Source organism: Benincasa hispida, unplaced genomic scaffold (genome assembly GCF_027475165.1).
Source record: "Benincasa hispida cultivar pf3 unplaced genomic scaffold, pf3_genome.v1.1 HicScf1399, whole genome shotgun sequence".
NCBI lineage: Eukaryota > Viridiplantae > Streptophyta > Magnoliopsida > Cucurbitales > Cucurbitaceae > Benincasa > Benincasa hispida.
In genome coordinates this window covers 395-18075 of record NW_028325741.1, presented here as the reverse complement: position 1 = coordinate 18075, position 17681 = coordinate 395, and the positions used below count along the sequence as shown (strand labels likewise).

Below are 17681 nucleotides of genomic sequence, written 5' to 3'. Positions count from 1 at the left end.
GCGTAGAGTTCCATTCTGATAAGCAAATAGTGACAATCATAAGGAGTTGGCCAAGTAAGCAATATTTAGGTTCTAAAAGATGAAAGTGAAGTTCAACAATCTCGAACCAGCTCAACTGAAGCTCGTGGTGAAAATCATTGTAAGAACTTTTCAAGTCAATCCAATCATGAGGCAATCATTATGCCTCAAGGACCAATGTCAAGAGCTAAAAAACTTGAAGAGGGATTAAACGCTTGCTTCCAAGCTAAATTTCCAACCCATCACGAAGAGTTGCAATCCTAGAAGCTCCAAGAGTCACTTGGGCACCCAAAAGTCCTAATGAATCTGCAAAATTCAGATTCATCCCCGTGTTTAATGCTTGATGTATTAATTTATTTCAATGTATTTACATTTATTAAGGTTCATGTATGTCCTCAAAGAGTTTTTGTTGAACTTAGTCAATTAGGTGAAAAGTTGTGTCTTTTCAAATTGTCTTTTCCATCAGTATAAATACCTATGTAGTTTGGTCATTGGAACACACTTGAGATTGAATGGAATTTCATTAAAGGTTTTGTCTTTCAAGCTTTATGCTTTTTCTTTGTATTTTTGTGTTTAAAATGCATGTATTAGAACTTTCAATCTAGTTTGATCAATTAGATTGTGGAGAGTTCGAATTCTTGAAGTTAGGAATAAGTTTTCCTTTCTTGTTGATCATCGATCAATCTTCCAAGCCAAATATGTTTAGCTTTCTTGGGGTTGCTTACTAAATAGTTAATTGGGGTTACTTTTATTATCGTTGTGGGGTTTCACCTAGAATAAAGGGGTTCTCATACGTGATTGAGGGCCCACAACGATAATAAGAATAACCCCGATTAACTATTTAATAAGCAACCCCAAGAAAGCTAAACATATTTGGCTTGGAAGATTGGTCGATGATCAAGAAGAAAGGAGAACTTGTTACTAACTTTAAGAAGTCGAACTCTCCACAATCTAATTGATCAAACTAGATTGAAAGTTCTAATACATGCATTTTAAACACAAAAATACAAAGAAAAAGCATAAAGCTTGAGAGACAAAAACTCTAATGAAATTTCATTCAATCTCAAGTGTGTTCCAATGACCAAACTACATAGGTATTTATACTAATTGAAAAGACAACTTGAAAGGACACAATTTTTCACTTAATTGACTAGGTTCAACAAAAACTCTTGAACCTTAATAAATGTAAATACATTGAAATAAATTAATACATCAAGCATTAAACACGGGGATGAATCTGAATTTTGCAGATTCATTAGGACTTTTGGGTGCCCAAGTGACTCTTGGAGCTTCAAGGGTTGCAACTCTTCGTGATGGGCTGGAAATTTAGCTTGGAAGCAAGCGTTTAATCCCTCTTCAAGTTTTTTAGCTCTTGTCATTGGTCCCTGAGGCATAATGATTGCCTCATGATTGGATTGACTTAGAAAGTTCTTCCAATGATTTTCATAACGAGCTTCAGTTGAGCTGGTTTGAGATTGTTGAGCTTAACTATCATCTTGTAGAACCTCTATATTTCTTACTTGGTCAACTACCTGGAATAGTTGCTTCAACTTGTTTATTCCCAGCCATATCAGCCACAACTTTCTTGGTACAATCATTAGTTTTGCTATTTTCTTCCACAGTACACATATCATTTTTAGCACAAATACCAATATTATCAGAGACGAGTATGAGCATCATTATCATTCTCAACACAAATATCGAGGTTATTAAAGACAAAAGTATGAGTACCTTGGGCTAATGTTGGGTCGTACTCATAGATCGTTACCGGAGAAACAATAGGTGGCACAATTTCCTTCTTGAGATTCTTCCTATAGTATGTTATCCATGGACCTATTTGGTAGGTAAGACAGTGACAGTGTCGGTAATATTCAAGATAGGATCAGGAAGGGAATCAGAAAAGATCGAAGACGGGGGCCAATTAGTCTCTTCATTAGAGCTCTCCCCCTGAAAATGACTAATAGAAAAGAAGGGTTGATCCTCTTGAAAGGTGACATTTATCGAAATAAAATACTTGTGGGAGGGTGGATGAGAACACTTATACCCACGTTGACGGAGAGGATAGCCAACGAAGACATATTTCTAAGCACGGGGAGTAAATTTTGTCTTTTAACGCAACTGCGCGCATCAATGCATACTCAACCTTTGCATGCAGCGCCTCGCGCGCACACTTGTACAACCCTCGTGTGCAACCTAGCGTACACACCCATGCAACGCCTTGCGTCATTCTGCCTTTGCGCGCATCTGTAGCCTTCCCGGTTGAGTTGCCTGCGTGCTCAACTGTTCCAGCTACATGCTTATTCAACCCAAAAATACAAATTCAACTTCAAGCTGAATTTACTTATTTTTCCAGACATTATTTTGGGAAATTTCCTTCTACAAACTTGTTTAAAATCGTTTTAACTTACTTACCTTAAAATTTGAGCTTCAAATTCTTCACGATATGGTCAGAATTTTTCAATCTTCACACCTTGCTCAAAATCACCTGAGAGCTTGACCTCTTGAGGAAATCTTCTGATGTCAACTCGAATTCTTAAGAATTTCCTTCCAGCAACCTCATAGCTTCATCTACACTCCTCAAGCCTTCAAATGGCTGTGGAATCACCCGTTTAACACTAGAGAATTGTCCAAACCAAGTTCTTGAACTGAGGCTTCCCTTTTAGATTAAGAGATGCATGACCTTAATTACACTTAGGCTGCCACCTATCCCACTAAGTCAACATTAAACCTTCTAATCTCGACAACTGGCCACTACAATCGGTGATTAAGCTGAAAAGCTTCCCCTAATCACCAACTCATAGCTTACTAACTCTTACCAATGCATGGCTTTACTTGGACGCATACACACCTCTTAGCTAGTGCACGTCTCAGCGCCCTTACTCGCACCTGATGCCTAGTCTCAAGATCTTCTCATGGGCCTACTTTACACACATCCTTGCCCAACCATTGCACACCAATGCACGCACAAGCCGCATCGCTTAAGGCATTCTCGCCCATGCGCGCGTCCTTGCCCAACTAACCTCAACGTGAGGCTCGACTAGCGCATAGCCCATGCTAAACGCATGGCATCTTCTTCTCGGCCAACACTTAGCCAATGTTCTTCTTCACACCACTAGCTTTCATCTTAACCTTAAGATGCTTAGGCCATCGCACACCTCAGCATGACCGTCAATGCATCATGACCTTCAACACTTAGTCAAAATTTCTCTCATTAACCAAGCCTTCTTACTCTTCACTTAGCACCCGAGAGCCCTTAGTAATCAACACTTGAAATCATTTTTCTTTCCTTCCTTAGCATCCTCAAGCTTTCCCTACAACCTAGTATTAACTTACACTTCTTTCACTTAGCACCCGAGAGCCCTTAGTAATCAACACTTGAAATCATTTTTCTTTCCTTCCTTAGCATCCTCAAGCTTTCCCTACAACCTAGTATTAACTTACACTTAATCTTATATAACATACACAAGTAGAGAAAATAAGCTTCGGGGTTGACAAATATTTCTTGCTTTGCTTAATGAGATCCACAACTACTTTCCGTCTCAGGTTGTTAGTCTACATGACTCATTGAGTACTCATAGGCAATCATTTTAATACTCATATATTAAGCAAACAAAATAACTTCCACAAATTCTACTTAGATCATGATATTAATCTTCACCCTTACCCCATTAGAATTAGTTACTTATGACAAGAGATAAAGCCAAAGTGAGGATAGATAAGATGATGAAAGTGAACATGATGATATTAAAATAGTTGTTGAATACACAAATGAACTATCTCTTAAACAAAAGGCTACAACAACTAAGAAGATAGAGAAATAAGGTGAAGGGCAATTGTTAGTAATCTCTTGCTTCTCACAGATGAATGTTGAGGCTGCTTGTGATATAATGGTTGGATGAATGCAGAAAGCCCTTTTAGACTCTTGCTTCGGCGAAGCTTCGATGAAGAATCAGGGTGAAATATGGAGGTGGAATTCCCACTCTAATAAGTCGTTATCGTCTAACGTGGTAGGTGAGAATGTCAACATTGCTATCATGGTCAATATTCTAAATACTTGCGAGAAGATCCGCTGGTATTGACTCTGAGATCCCGAGGCATGCGACTAATTGTTTGTTCGTCGGGTAGGGGTTTTGCACATGCGATGTAGGTCCTACGATCAGTCTGCAAAATAGACACTTTGGTGCAACATAACTCATGATATGGGGTAGTAGATGTTTTTGAGATGCTTCACACAAGTTTAATAACATGAATACTTAAGAAGATTGACACATATTCTTCTTATCTATCATCATTATTCCAAGTAAAAGACTATAATAATTTGTATTTCTACAAGTTATCAGGTTGGCCGACACCTTTTGACATTTCACATGGGCAACCATTTGTTTTCCCATCTTTTCACGCAAGTCCACCCCTTCCCCAAGCCTCTTTCTCCATCCACCATAATTTTCCATCTACAAATTTCAGCACATCCAATCTCCTCGTCTCCCACTGACTTTGCCCACCAATGTTTTTGTCAGTTGTCATTTTTCCATCTGCCAGTCTCTTTGCCACCCTAACCAATGAACTACCGGTGTCTTCTCTCTCCATCGTGGTCAACTTATTGGGAAAAACCTTCCACTTCTATTGCATGAACAAGCAGAAAAATAACTAAAAAATTGAAAGAAAATAATAAAATTGGAAACACAATAATTAGCGTGAAAAACTCAAACTCAACGGAAAACAACAGCCCATCAAAGAGATTCATTATGCAAAAAATTGTTACATTCTCAGAATAATTCTCTCCTCGACCCCAATTATAACATCACTCTCAAAGCTTTTGACTACTCATACCCTTTTTCCCATTTTTGAACTAGAGAATGCAGAAGGGAATTTAACAAGACTTAACACACCTAAGCTTAAAATGTTTCTAACTGAGATGACTTGAAACCAAAGACATAGATTCCTTTTATAATGCTTGGAGCCCATGACTTTTTTGAGTTTTTCTGATGTGGGATGATTGCACTTTTACTATTTTACCAAAACCCAACACAACCTTCCACTACAACTTTGAGAAGCAATATTTTCTTCGTCCAATCATTGGAGACTTTTGACACATTCGGCTTCTTCAATCGAGTTGTCATTTGTCTGACACCACCTTTTCCATTGGTATTTTTCTCCTTTTTTCATTCCTTGCATCTCCAACTTTTTTCCTTTTTCATCATTCAAACGTTTTTATTTTGCTTGTCACTTTGCCTCCTTGACCTTACGTCCATCGGTGAGTTTTCTTTGCTTGTCTCGACCTTTTTTTTTATGGGTAGGTTTTCTTTTTGTCTTTCCTCCTCGACTTCTTCATCTTCCCCGTTTGGTTTCCATCTTCGATTGAACCATAAAGAGTTCTTCAGGTTTGAGACATTAGCAATCTTAGAATGATTGTCAATTGTAGATTTGTTTACAAACTTGAAATTCTCATTCCATTTTTGCGCTTTAAGTTTCTCGCAATTTCTCCTCCCGAATTTTTCTATTTGTCGTTATGCGCTTACAATCTGCAACCCAATTTTGCAGTTACTCCCACATCCATGGAGTTTCTCCTCTATCTGTCATATAACATTTGCGATTAGCAATTCGTTTTAGGCACTCGCTTCATGTCTATGGTTCTTGTTCTCCCATTGTCCAAAAGAAAAAAAGAAAGAAAAAAACAGTACTCCCAAGAAAGAACGAGCATTGATACCAATTTATTAGGATACTTCCTAATTAGAGCTCTTAAGAACAAGAAAATTCAAGAACACTCAAATATGGAAATATGCTATATAATAAAAGTAACATGACAACCTAACCTTACGAGAGGGCTAGTCTCTCCCAAATTTACCAAATGAAATTCCAAAAAATTTGACACCCACTTCCCAACCCCACTCCCTCTATTTATCTATAAAGCATTGCCACTCCTAAGGTGGCCAAGTGTCGGTGTCGAACATGTGTCCGACACTGCCACGTCCTGACGTCGCCGACATGTGTCCGACACGCCTTATTTCATTATTGTTTTTTTAATTTTTGACACGCCCTGACATGACTGGACACTTAAGGGCACAACTGCGACACGTTCAAGACAATGGACCTACAAAATTAAAATGAAAAAACAATGAAACAACCATTTTTAAGCCCGAAGGCTTATAATATTAGCCCAATCGAAAACTTAGCTTTTATGGTAAATATGTAGAACTGACTGCACAATTTATCTACCCGTATCGCAATCATGTTAATTTTCTTGAAAGGATTTCTTGCTTTCACTTGTTAGAATTGTTAGTGTGAATATGTGCAGTCTTGATGCGAAGTGATTGCCATTTGAATGCAATTCTTGATTTAAATGCATTTTTGTTTTACCCGAGTGGTTTTGATATGATATGCAGTGGGAGGGATAAGATTGAAACTAGATCAGGTGAAACTCTTTCTTCCCAGAATTTTCATTTTGAGACGTCTTAGTTGTAGTCAAGGCATTAATTGACAGTTCGGTTCTATTTTTCAGTTTAAGCAAGCTGAAGAAACTGCTCAGAATCTTGATTTGGATGGCCTTGTTGTAATTGGTGGAGATGATTCCAACACAAATGCACGTCTCCTCGTTGAAAACTTTAGGTATTTTTCAGAACTATGAAATTTGTTTATTGCCTCCCTCCTTTTTGCTCTCTTTCTCACTCTCATTGTCATATATGGATAAGCTATTATATGTTATTTTTATTACAAAAATATAAGGTTGAGTAATTAATTACTCTAGGGTACCATTTTTTTTTGTGTGCAAGACTCTATGATCTATATTCCCCTTCTTTCTGTTGTTTTCAAATTAGTAGTAAGAATTTGAAAACCCAAGTGATTGGTTGCCCAAAAACTGTTGATGGTGATCTCAAATCCAAAGAGGTCCCCACAAGTTTTGGATTTGATTCTGCTTGCAAGGTACTCATTTCTCTTTGTAACTGCTTTAGAATTCATATTTCGTTTGGACTCAACTTTGGTGACTGTTGCAAAGTTGAAGTAGTTTCTTCAAGAATTCAAGGAAAAAATGGAATGTCGCATTCATGAGATGAGATGCTTAATAGGCTCTTCTGATGTTTATGCAGATATATTCAGAAATGATTGGTAATGTGATGGTTGATGCTCGATCTACAGGAAAATATTACCACTGTAAGCATTTTGCTTAATGAAATTGAAACTAAAAATAGTTCTGATGTGCTGACATGTTCATAATAACTGAATTATTGACATTACCAGTATTTAAAGTTCAGATATGTCCACTTTTTTAAAAAATATATAAATAAATAAATAGATAATATAAATAATAAATCCCATCTTGTTGCTTTATCTGTAAAATACAGTGCACTTCACGGCTGCTCAATTTTATTAACCTTCTCTATTTGACCTACCTAATGTGAGGTTGTACTTTTTCATTGTTGTGATGTTGATACCTTTTTGTTTCTCACTCAAGTTTCAAGTTTATTATCATATGACATTAAAGTGTACATATATCCACAGTTGGACGGCTTATGGGTCGTGCTGCTTCTCACATCACACTGGAGTGTGCTTTGCAAACTCATCCAAATATTACTATTATTGGAGAAAAAGTAGTTGCTTTATTTAAACTACTTAAGATAGAAACCTTTGTCAAGGACAACATTTATCTCCACATGCTTTACCAGATAGAAATCTTTGTCAAGAAGGGCATTTACCTCCACATGCAACCCTAGGGTAGTTTATTCTCTTTGAGAATTAGATTTTGTCTCAGTAATAACTAATAATCTCTGCAACAGATACTATGTAACTATGAAAACTGAAATTGTTGAGTCCGTTAATATATCCTGTTTGAGAATTTTATCTTCTTGCATTTTTACATGGAATGGTAAATATCAAACAAAACTTAAGGGTAAAGATGAAAAGTTGTGATAAACAAAGGATTCATGGAATTAGGTTGAAACTTTTAATATGGTGCAATGGAACTAAGTATTGACATCCCATATCATATTCAATTGCCTAAGTGATATTGGATGCCTTTTTTTGTCTGCATTGAAAAATTTGGTCTATACCACCTAGTTGTATTTGACTCATGGAGATTTATTGGTTTTGAATGTATGCAGGCGAAAAAATTTCCAGACAAAAAATAATTTGTTTTGAATGTTGACTCATTTATTAATAGAGCTTTAGTTTATAGGGTACATCGAATTTACAATGTGTTTTGCAGGTTGCGGCTAAGAAGCTTACCTTGAAAAACGTTACAGACTACATTGTCGATGTAATTAGTAAATGTTCTGAACTTGGTTATTAATTATGGTGTTGTACTTATTCCTGAGGGTTTGATTGACTTCATTCCGGAGGTATTTCTCTTGTTATTGTAACTAATTGTGTTTATTTCTTTTGGTTGTATGCTCACTATCCACTAAACCCAAGATTCTCGAGATCAATATTTCATTCTTGAACTGATATCATTTATAATTCGCTTTCTACAGGTGCAACAGCTTATTTCGGAACTTAATGAAATTCTTGCCCACGATATTATAGATGATGATAGGTTATGCAAAAAGAAATATTATAGATGAGGATAGGTTATGGAAAAAGAAACTAACTCAATCTCATTACTTTTTTGAATTTTTCCCACAAGCAATCCAAGAACAATTGTTGCTTGAAAGAGAACCACACGACAATGTCCAAGTAATTGTTTTTCCTTTTTGTTTTATACATGTCTTTTCATGAAATTGCGGTGGAAAAGAGAAAACAAAAAGGTGCATATAATGGGCGGCCAATTCAAGGGGCAGTCACATTTCTTTGGGTACTTATTCTATTCGTGCTTGAAATGTAAAATTACGAATGGTAAGAGCAAATGGCCACGAGATGATACGAAAAAAATTGTACTTTGCTGGTTAGTGCTCTGTGTGTTATCTCTGTTTAATTCTTCTTTTGACTTATACGTACGAAGGGATGTGTGGTTTATCCACGAACTTTGATTCAACTAATTGCTATGCTTTGGGTTACACTGCTGGAGCTCTCCTCCAGAGTGAAAAAACTGGACCAATATCATCGATCTGTCTGTCCCACTTCTTGTACCTCCTGATCATTTTAGTCTCTAACCTTTTAACCTTTCATTCTTTTTCTTGATATCAGTTTCCTCCATAGATTTTTCCTCGTTTCTATTACTTACTAGTTATGCATATTAGGTAGGAAATTTGGCTGCTCCAGTTGAAGATTTGGATGGTTGGCAGAACTGCATTGACTTCGTTAATGGACGTGGAAAGGAGACACGGTATGATTTTTTCATGAAAACGTGCATTCCTGTTCTCATGTTTTCTTGAATAACACGTTAATAATTTTTTTTATAGAATATTTTTTATGGGGAATAAGAAGGGAAATGACAAACAGAATATCAATTATCCAGCCAAAATGAGAACAATGGAGTTCACTAGAAGAAAAAAAATTTAAGATGAAAAAAACCTCTCCAATCTATATTAAAAAGACGACAATTTTCTAGTTGATGAAACTTAAAAGTTTATTTTATTTTTCTTTTTTAAGCATCCAAATAACTTACTAGTGACTAACAAAATACTATAAAGACAGGTGCATGTAAGATCAGAAAAACAAGGATAAAAGTGGAGTATCATCATGTAAAAGTGGGGTATCTTTTCTCTTAACAATTTTGAAAGGCTTTGGATTGATAGAACATCTTCATGTAGTCTAGTTTAATATTTATCATTTGATGATCTCTTTCTAAAGGTAGAATTCGTTTGGCAGGTAAGTTCAAGCCTGTGATCAAGAAGACAATGGAATATCGCATTTCTCTACCTATCTTTCATTGATTCAATCTTTCATTTCTCTACCTATCTTCCCATTTTCATCTACATTTCTCTCCTACCAATGTCTCTGCCTTTCATCATTAATGCCGATGTTTCCCCATCACAAGTGTTGGATTTGATTCTGCTTGCAAGGTACTCATTTCTCTTTGTAACTGCTTTAGAATTGATATTTCGTTTGGACTGAACTTTGGTGACTCTTTCAAAGTTGAAGTAGTTTCTTCAAGAACTCAAGGAAAAAATGGAATATCGCATTCATGAGATGAGACTCTTAATAGGCTCTGCTGATGTTTATGCAGATATATTAAAAAATGATTGGTAATGTGCACAAAGAGGAAATCATAATAAACATCAATCGAGAAAAGCTCCGGATTAAAACAGTCAAGATTCTGGAAGAACGAGAGAAGAAGAAAATGCCACCGTGGACGTGAAAGGCCCAGCTTGGAATAAGTAGTCCCTGAGCTACTATGTGAAGACCTCATCACGGATGCATTCTTTTTTAATATCCTTTTTCTGCATCAATACTTCATGAACTTTCATCACCTTATTATTACCTGTTATCATATATTTGCTTTTACGTCTTTCCAAAAAAAAGAAAAAAGGGTGAGAAAATTTTTGCTAACTTTCTTTTATTGTTATCATTACCCTCTCAATGTTTTCTTTGCAAACGAACAAGACACATGATTGCGAAGGCGCTGCATGAAGATACAACTACTTTATTATTATCATTACCCTCTCAATGTTTGCAAAGGAAGATCGCTGCAAAGAAAGAGGCATCGATAGGCAATGCCGACGATAGCGCAAATTTTGGGGTTGTATTTTTCCTTCACTCTATTCCAAATTCTGCACCATCGCATCGTATTTTAATTTTGAAAGTTTTATCACTGCATCCTGTTTGATTACCGCAATCATTTAACATTGATAAATTTAGTAAGTCGCCGCATGCTTTCTCTTTGCCATTTATGATTTCAAAGATGAATCACATGCATCTATTTTTTTTTTTTATATACTAGAGTCAACTTATTTTTAGGACAATCACCTCAAGAAATGTTTCTAAAAGTTAGTGGTCTGCTAGGTTTCTTTCAAACTGATCCTTTACCAAACTTCTTAAGAACATTGGATGACTTCTTTCAATCTATTGGCAAGGAGGACATTGCCGCATTTTAAATTTTGGGGTGAGGTATTTATTTTCAACCTTGCTATTTTTGGCTATATGAAGAAAAAAAAGGAAAATTAGAATAACAACTCCACTGCCAACGCAATGGAGAAACACATGTTGATAAGAGTTAAGTTGTGAATGACACATACCTGTAGTTGGATGTCCGCAAGACACACGTGGGGGCAAGCCGAAACGAAAGTAAGTCGCCAGGATCAACGCATAAACAAATACCGCAATTCTGCTGCTAAGTATGTATGAGTCTAGTTTGAGAAAGAGCGTCTTGCTCGTAATTGGATGTCCGCATGACACATGTGGGGGCAAGCCAAAATGAAGGCGAGGCATGCGTCCATCGCATGGTAGTTGCGCTCGTCAAGCGATTGCGATCACCGTGTCGAAGTTGCGGTATTAAGCGAATGCGGTCACTACAAGATTGCGGCTACACGATAACGCATAATAGAGGGATCAACGCAAGGTTGGTGGAATGAACGCATCAACGTACATCTTGGGAAAATAAAAAACTGATGTTGACATTTCACCTACTACGCCATTAGCAGCAGAGATTTAGAAAGGACTAACGCGTCGCGAATGTCAGAATCAGAGCAGTCCATTAATGCTGTCGGCGATCCAATCTCTATATAAAGAAGCCGGTGAGCAGAATGTCAACTTATCTAGAGTTTTTCCCTGCGATCCAGACAAATGCGTGAGAAGAAGGCTTGAGAATTCTTCATCTCCTTCTTCCATTCCGAGAAACGACCAAAGCCTACGATCGGAGCTAGATCTCGGGAGAGTCAGCTCCACCGCCCATCCATGGCACCCTGATGCGTTATTTTATGAGGTGGAATTATGGATGAAAATGCGTTGAGCACTTAAGTTTTCTCAGTGGAATTCAAGTGTAAACCCCACTGAGTTTCTTGGTAAGTCCAGGGTCGAACACAGGGACTTGGGAAAAAATATGCGGTGGTAATTTCTCAGAAGAATTTGCGGTAACCAAATAAATCAAGTAGTTATTGGGAATGTTGTTTGTGGTAATAAAAATAAACAAATACAGCGGAGTTCGAAAAGAGTTATAAAACGGGACGCGATAAGTATGCGGTGAATGGGTTGAGAAGAGTTTCGGCTAACACTTCTTAGGATGCGTTCATGCTATGCGATCATGCAACACACATACAATAGTAAATCATCTCTCGATGCGAATGCTACGACTTTTAATGCTAGAACGCATGCGATATATGCGATAAGACTATAGGACCTACACATAAGCCTCTATTCTTATTTATGCGATGAAAAAATGACACATACACATATAAGGCGACCACATAATATCATACCTATCTCTAGGATGCATGCGATGCAGGTTGGCAAACAGAATTTATCTCTAGGTTCCTATCTTTTGTTTATGCAGTTCTAATCATTGCACTCTCGAGTCTAGATTCTAACTTAGCTCTTTCAAATCTTAGGTTCTTTCTTTAGACTCTCTCTCTCGAGTAGCTCTAAAGGGATGTCGAGCACAACATAAAGAAAATGGAGAACCTAAAGAGAGAGTCTAAAGAGCTACTCGAGAGAGAGTCTAAAGAGAGAGTCTAAAGGGATCAATATGTCATTCTTGAACTGATATCATTTATAACCCGCTTTCTACAGGTGCAACAGCTTATTTCGGAACTCAATGAAATTCTTGCCCATGATATTATAGATGGGGATAGGTTATGGAAAAATAAATATTATAGATGAGGATAGGTTATGGAAAATGAAACTTACTACTCGTGCTTGAACTTTTGTTGTTTTACTTTAACGCTCCTGTCCAAGTAATTGTTTTTTCTTTTTGTTTTATACATGTCTTTCCATGAAATTGAGTTGGAAAAGAGAAGGCAACAAGGTGCATATAATGGGCGGCCAATTCAAGGGGTAGTCACATTTCTTTGGGTACTTATTCTATTCGTGCTTGAACTTTTGCTGTTTTACTTAAACCCTCCTGTTTAATAATTTAGTGATTAACACATATTATATTTAGCACTTGGGTAGTAGGCAAATAAGTTATGAACTCAAAAACATGCATGTTGGTAAATGCATTAAGATCTTTTAAATTCATATTTGATAATTAGGGGTATCAAGTATCTAGACTTCCATTATGAACTCGTAAAGAAAATGGCCAATCAAGTGATGGGTTAGGCTTACAGCTACTTGACTTTCAAATGTAAACTTACCAATGGTACGAGCGAATGGCCATGAGATGATACGAAAAAAATTGTACTTTGCTGGTTAGTGCTCTGTGTGTTATCTCTGTTTATTTCTTCTTTTGACTTATAGGTACGAAGGGATGTGTGGTTTACCCACGAACTTTGATTCAACTTATTGCTATGCTTTGGGTTACACTGCTGGAGCTCTCCTCCAGAGTGGAAAAACTGGACCAATATCATCGATCTGTCTGTCCCACTTCTTGTACCTCCTGATCATTTTAGTCTCTAACCTTTTAACCTTTCATTCTTTTTCTTGATATCAGTTTCGTCCATAGATTTTTTCCTCATTTCTATTACTTACTAGTTATGCATACCGGGTAGGAAATTTGGCTGCTTCTGTTGAAGATTGGATGGCTGGCGAAACTGCATTGACTTTGTTAATGGATGTGGAGAGGATACACGGTATGATTTTTTCATGAAAACGTGCATTCCTGTTCTCATGTTTTCTTGAATAACACGTTAATAATTTTTTTTATAGAATATTTTTTATGGGGAATAAGAAGGGAAATGATAAACAGAGTATCAATTATCCAGCCAAAATGAGAACAAATGGAGATCGCTAGAAGAAAAAAAACGAAAGATGAAAAAAACTCTCCAATCTATATTAAAAAGACAACAATTTTCTAGTTGATGAAACTTAAAAGTTTATTTATTTTTTTCTTTTTTTGAGTATCCAAATAACTTAATAGTTACTTAGACAATATTATAAAGACTAGACAAGGTGCATGTAAGATCAGAAAAACAAGGATAAAAGTGGAGTATCTTTTCTCTTAACAATTTTGAAAGGCTTTGGATTGATAGAACATCTTCATGAAGTCTAGTTTAATATTTATCATTTGATGATCTCTTTCTAAAGGTAGAATTCGTTTGGCAAGTAAGTTCAAGCCTGTGATCAAGAAGACAATGGTGGAACTAGATGGTAATATGATCTCTTTCTAGAGTAAATGTCGTTTCCTTTAATCTCCATCCCAGTCTTATATTATAATTCACGTCGCTCCATTTGTCATGTGAGGAGGTCAGATCAAAATCCTACCATTAATTATGCAAGTTCAAATCTAAAAGAAGAATGGAGCAGGTGATCTGGATATAGGTATCTTACACAACCAAATTGATGAAAATCGAACCTATTTTTCAGAATTTGGATAAGATATTTTAATGAAGTCTCGGGTCAAATTCCATAGTTGGAAGTGAGATACCTAAATTCTTTGTAGTTTCCATTCTTACATGAATTATTAGGAATGTGTTAAGTTCATTGTAATGTCTAATTTTGTTGGTGTGTATTTTTGCTTAGTATTGTCTTGTAAAGGGCCGGCCGGCAAAATCATAGACGAAGCTTTATGGTATTTCTTTTAATTATTGGAAAAGGAGGGCTCCTGGGTATGTTCTCGAAAGGGAAGGTAGAGGTAGTACTTCGAATGGCGAAGAGAGGCGGCTCGGCAAAGAAGGAATGAGAAATCGTCAAAGATGACTTCTTTGTTGGCGAAACGAAGGGCTAGTTCTTTCTCTCTCCATCTTATGGTATTTCACTTGATTTCTTTCTTCTTGTCCTTCTTTCTCCTTTTTCTTTCTTTTTTTATCTCTGTTTCTCCGTCTATCTTCTCCATCTCTTGCTTAATTTTCTCCATCCATATGATTGTATCTCAATATCTTTTTGTTTTTCTGTTTTCTTCATCTCATTTCTATTGATACTCCTTTCTTCTATTTCTCTCTCTTTTTGTTTGCCCTTTGTTAAAATTTGATACTTCATGTATTATTATTTAGTTTATAGCTAAATGTCATTAAAGCTAAAATATTGAAATATTAGTAAAGTAACTTGGTCATTAGTGTTGCGTGTGTGTATCATTAGTGTGGGTGTTAGTTTAAACAATATAAAAAATTGTTACGACTGTTGTATTTGGTTAGTTAATCATGTATTTTTTTGCTAGGTTAAATCACTTCATTTTTATCCCCAATTCAAGTCGTGGAGTAGAAGAACACACTAAAAGGTATGAAAAAGTTGTAGTAGTCTTTTACCTTCAGGCTATTAAATTTGAGCGATTTAGTCACATATTAACTCTAAATCTTGCTTTTTCTATCTTAAAATCTAGCTCTTTATTTTATCCTTGTTTTAAAAAATGTTTGAATTAGTCTTTGTCAAATATTATGTCACACTTGAATTAGTCTTTGTAAAATCTAGCTTAAGTGCCTATTTATTTGTTTTGCTATTCTTACGTTCTCACTTCTTGGTGGAAACTAAAAATCCCATAGAAAGTTCATTTATTTTCTTGGTTGGTTCTTTGGGAACTATTAATGACTTCCACGTCTTGCAAAAAACCTTCTATATGTCTTAGGCCTGAATTGGCAAGTTTTGTGTAGCATAGCCGAGTTCTAAACATTTATCTTGGTTGCACCTTTTCCACTAGTCTCTTGGTGTTTTTGGTTGGGATTTATGTTTTAAGCCTTTTCTTTTTGCTAAAGTTGGGTTTTCATCAAATGTTGGTGGAGGCCTTTATCTGTATGCTAATTGATTAATTTCGTGGAGACCAAATGTGTTTTAATGTAAACTAAATTGTTACATTCGCTTGGAGACCAAATATCTCTTTTCATTTTTTCAATGAAAAATTTCATTTCATTGAAACCCTCTCTCTCTCTCTCGTTGTTTTAGCCATAAAAATTTTAGTCTCTTGCTGACCAAATCCTCACATCAGGGACTCATATGGAGCTTTTGGAGAATCAAAATCCCTTCTTAGAGTGTTATCCATTTCATCCACAAGCTCTTTCCTCTTATTCTAGTCAAGTCCTTCATCTTCTCGACCTTGTCGAACACTCAATTTTCCACTTCTTTCATTGATTCAATCTTTCATTTCTCTACCTATATCCCCATTTTCATCTTCATTTCTCTTCTACCAATGTCTCCGCCTTTCATCGCTAATGCCAATGTTTCCCTCGTCATTGCATCTTCTCCGTCGGAGATCGGCCTTGTTTCTACTGTGTATATCGAAGTCCAAGCCCCCTGTATCGATCAACCTCTCCCTTTTCCCTCTGTTCCCAAAAAACCCTACAAAATCCTCGATGGCCCTCCTAGTTCTGCCGCTGGGAATCTGGGTGTTTATTATCCATAGATCATTTACTTTCTCTTCTTGTTTTGGAGTTTTTAGCCTTCATAACGTGTTTTTTTTGTACTCTGTTTGGTAACTGAGTTGATTGATGTCTCGAAGGAAGAGTAGTGACATGCATTGAGTTTTGTTTATTCTTTTACTGTTTTGCTGATGATTGTAAATCTTGCTTTTGTTTGAAACCTGAGTTTTAATGAATGCGTTTGAGGCTAGTTGCTAAGATTTTAGAGTGTTTGAATTGTGTGTTATATGTGCATGCAGATGAGATCACAAAGCTGTTTCCTGATCTTTTCGGCCAATTGTCGACAATGTTGGAGCCAAGTGATTCCAGTTCGGTGCAGGTGAATAAGAAATTGAAGATCGGAGTTGTCTAGTTTGGTGGCCAACCACTGGGAGGGCATAATGTGATTTTTGGAATATTTGGTAGGGTCTCATTGTGTCCACATTTATAAATCAAGAATAAATGTTTTCTTTTCTATTCAAGTTGTGGTTAATTAGCAGCTTCTATGATTTTGGTGAAGATTACCTACAAGTTCATGCAAAAGGAAGCACGTTCTATGGTTTCAAGGGTGGTCTTGCATGGATCATGAAAAATAAATATGTAGAACTAACTGCATAATTTATCTACCCATATCGCAATCAGATTAATTTTCTTTAAGGGATTTCTAACTTTCACTTGTTAGAATTATTAGTGTGAATATGTGCAGTCTTGATTCGAAGTGATTGCCATTTGAATGCAATTCTTGATTTAAATGCATTTTTGTTTTATTAGGGTGGTTTTGATATGATATGTAGTGGGAGGGATAAGATTGAAACTCTAGATCAGGTGAAATTCTTTCTTCCCAGAATTTTCATTTGGAGACGTCTTAGTTGTAGTCAAGGCATTAATTGACAGTTCGGTTCTATTTCCAGTTTATGCAAGTTGAAGAAACTGCTAAGAAGCTTGATTTGGATGGCCTTGTCAATTGGTGGAGATGATTCCAACACAAATGTTTGTCTCCTCGCTGAAAACTTTAGGTATTTTTCAGAACTATGAAATTTGTTTATTGCCTCCCTCCTTTTTGCTCTCTTTTTCTTACTTTCATTGTCATAGATAAGCTATTATATGTTATTTTGATTGCAGAAATATAAGGTTGAGTAATTATTTACTCTAGGGTACCATTTTTTTTATGTGCAAGACTCTGTTATTTATATTCCCCTTCTATCTGTTGTTTTCAAATTAGGAGTAAGAATTTGAACCTGAGTGATTGGTTGCCCAAAACTATTGATGGTGATCTCAAATGCAAAGAGGTCACCACAAGTTTTGGATTTGATTATGCTTGCAAGGTACTCATTTCTTTTTGTAACTGCTTTAGAATTCATATTTCGTTTGGAC

At 36.2% G+C, this 17681-nt stretch overlaps 1 protein-coding gene and 1 long non-coding RNA gene across 5 annotated transcripts; both read left to right on the top strand.

The window, feature by feature from the left end:
• The first annotated feature begins 6247 nt into the window (after positions 1-6247).
• Positions 6248-7852, top strand: LOC150031215 (pyrophosphate--fructose 6-phosphate 1-phosphotransferase subunit beta 1-like). The gene is made up of 6 exons (XM_090309164.1): positions 6248-6284; positions 6402-6430; positions 6518-6624; positions 6834-6939; positions 7104-7167; positions 7516-7852. Exons 1-6 carry the CDS (start codon positions 6248-6250, stop codon positions 7725-7727), a joined length of 555 nt encoding a protein of 184 aa, XP_090165290.1. The 3' UTR covers positions 7728-7852.
• A 468-nt stretch (positions 7853-8320) lies between these two features.
• On the top strand, positions 8321-16672 carry LOC150031214 (uncharacterized). 4 transcript variants are annotated; one of them, XR_016526090.1, is made up of 8 exons: positions 8321-8803; positions 9193-9274; positions 9760-9953; positions 10118-13413; positions 13533-13613; positions 14068-14729; positions 15137-15196; positions 16638-16672. It is a non-coding gene; the product is annotated as an uncharacterized LOC150031214 (long non-coding RNA). The 4 variants fall into 4 exon arrangements; XR_016526088.1 differs by having other exon boundaries at positions 9189-9274; XR_016526089.1 differs by lacking the exon at positions 8321-8803 and adding an exon at positions 8849-8893 and having other exon boundaries at positions 9189-9274.
• Positions 16673-17681: the final 1009 nt, after the last annotated feature.

Coding starts and splice junctions, on each gene's coding strand:
- LOC150031215 (XM_090309164.1), top strand. CDS start 6,248: ATGTTAATTTTCTTGAAAGGATTTCTTGCTTTCACTT. Junction 6,285..6,401: donor AGGATTTCTTGCTTTCACTT/GTTAGAATTGTT, acceptor TATGATATGCAG/TGGGAGGGATAAGATTGAAA. Junction 6,940..7,103: donor GATTTGATTCTGCTTGCAAG/GTACTCATTTCT, acceptor ATGTTTATGCAG/ATATATTCAGAAATGATTGG.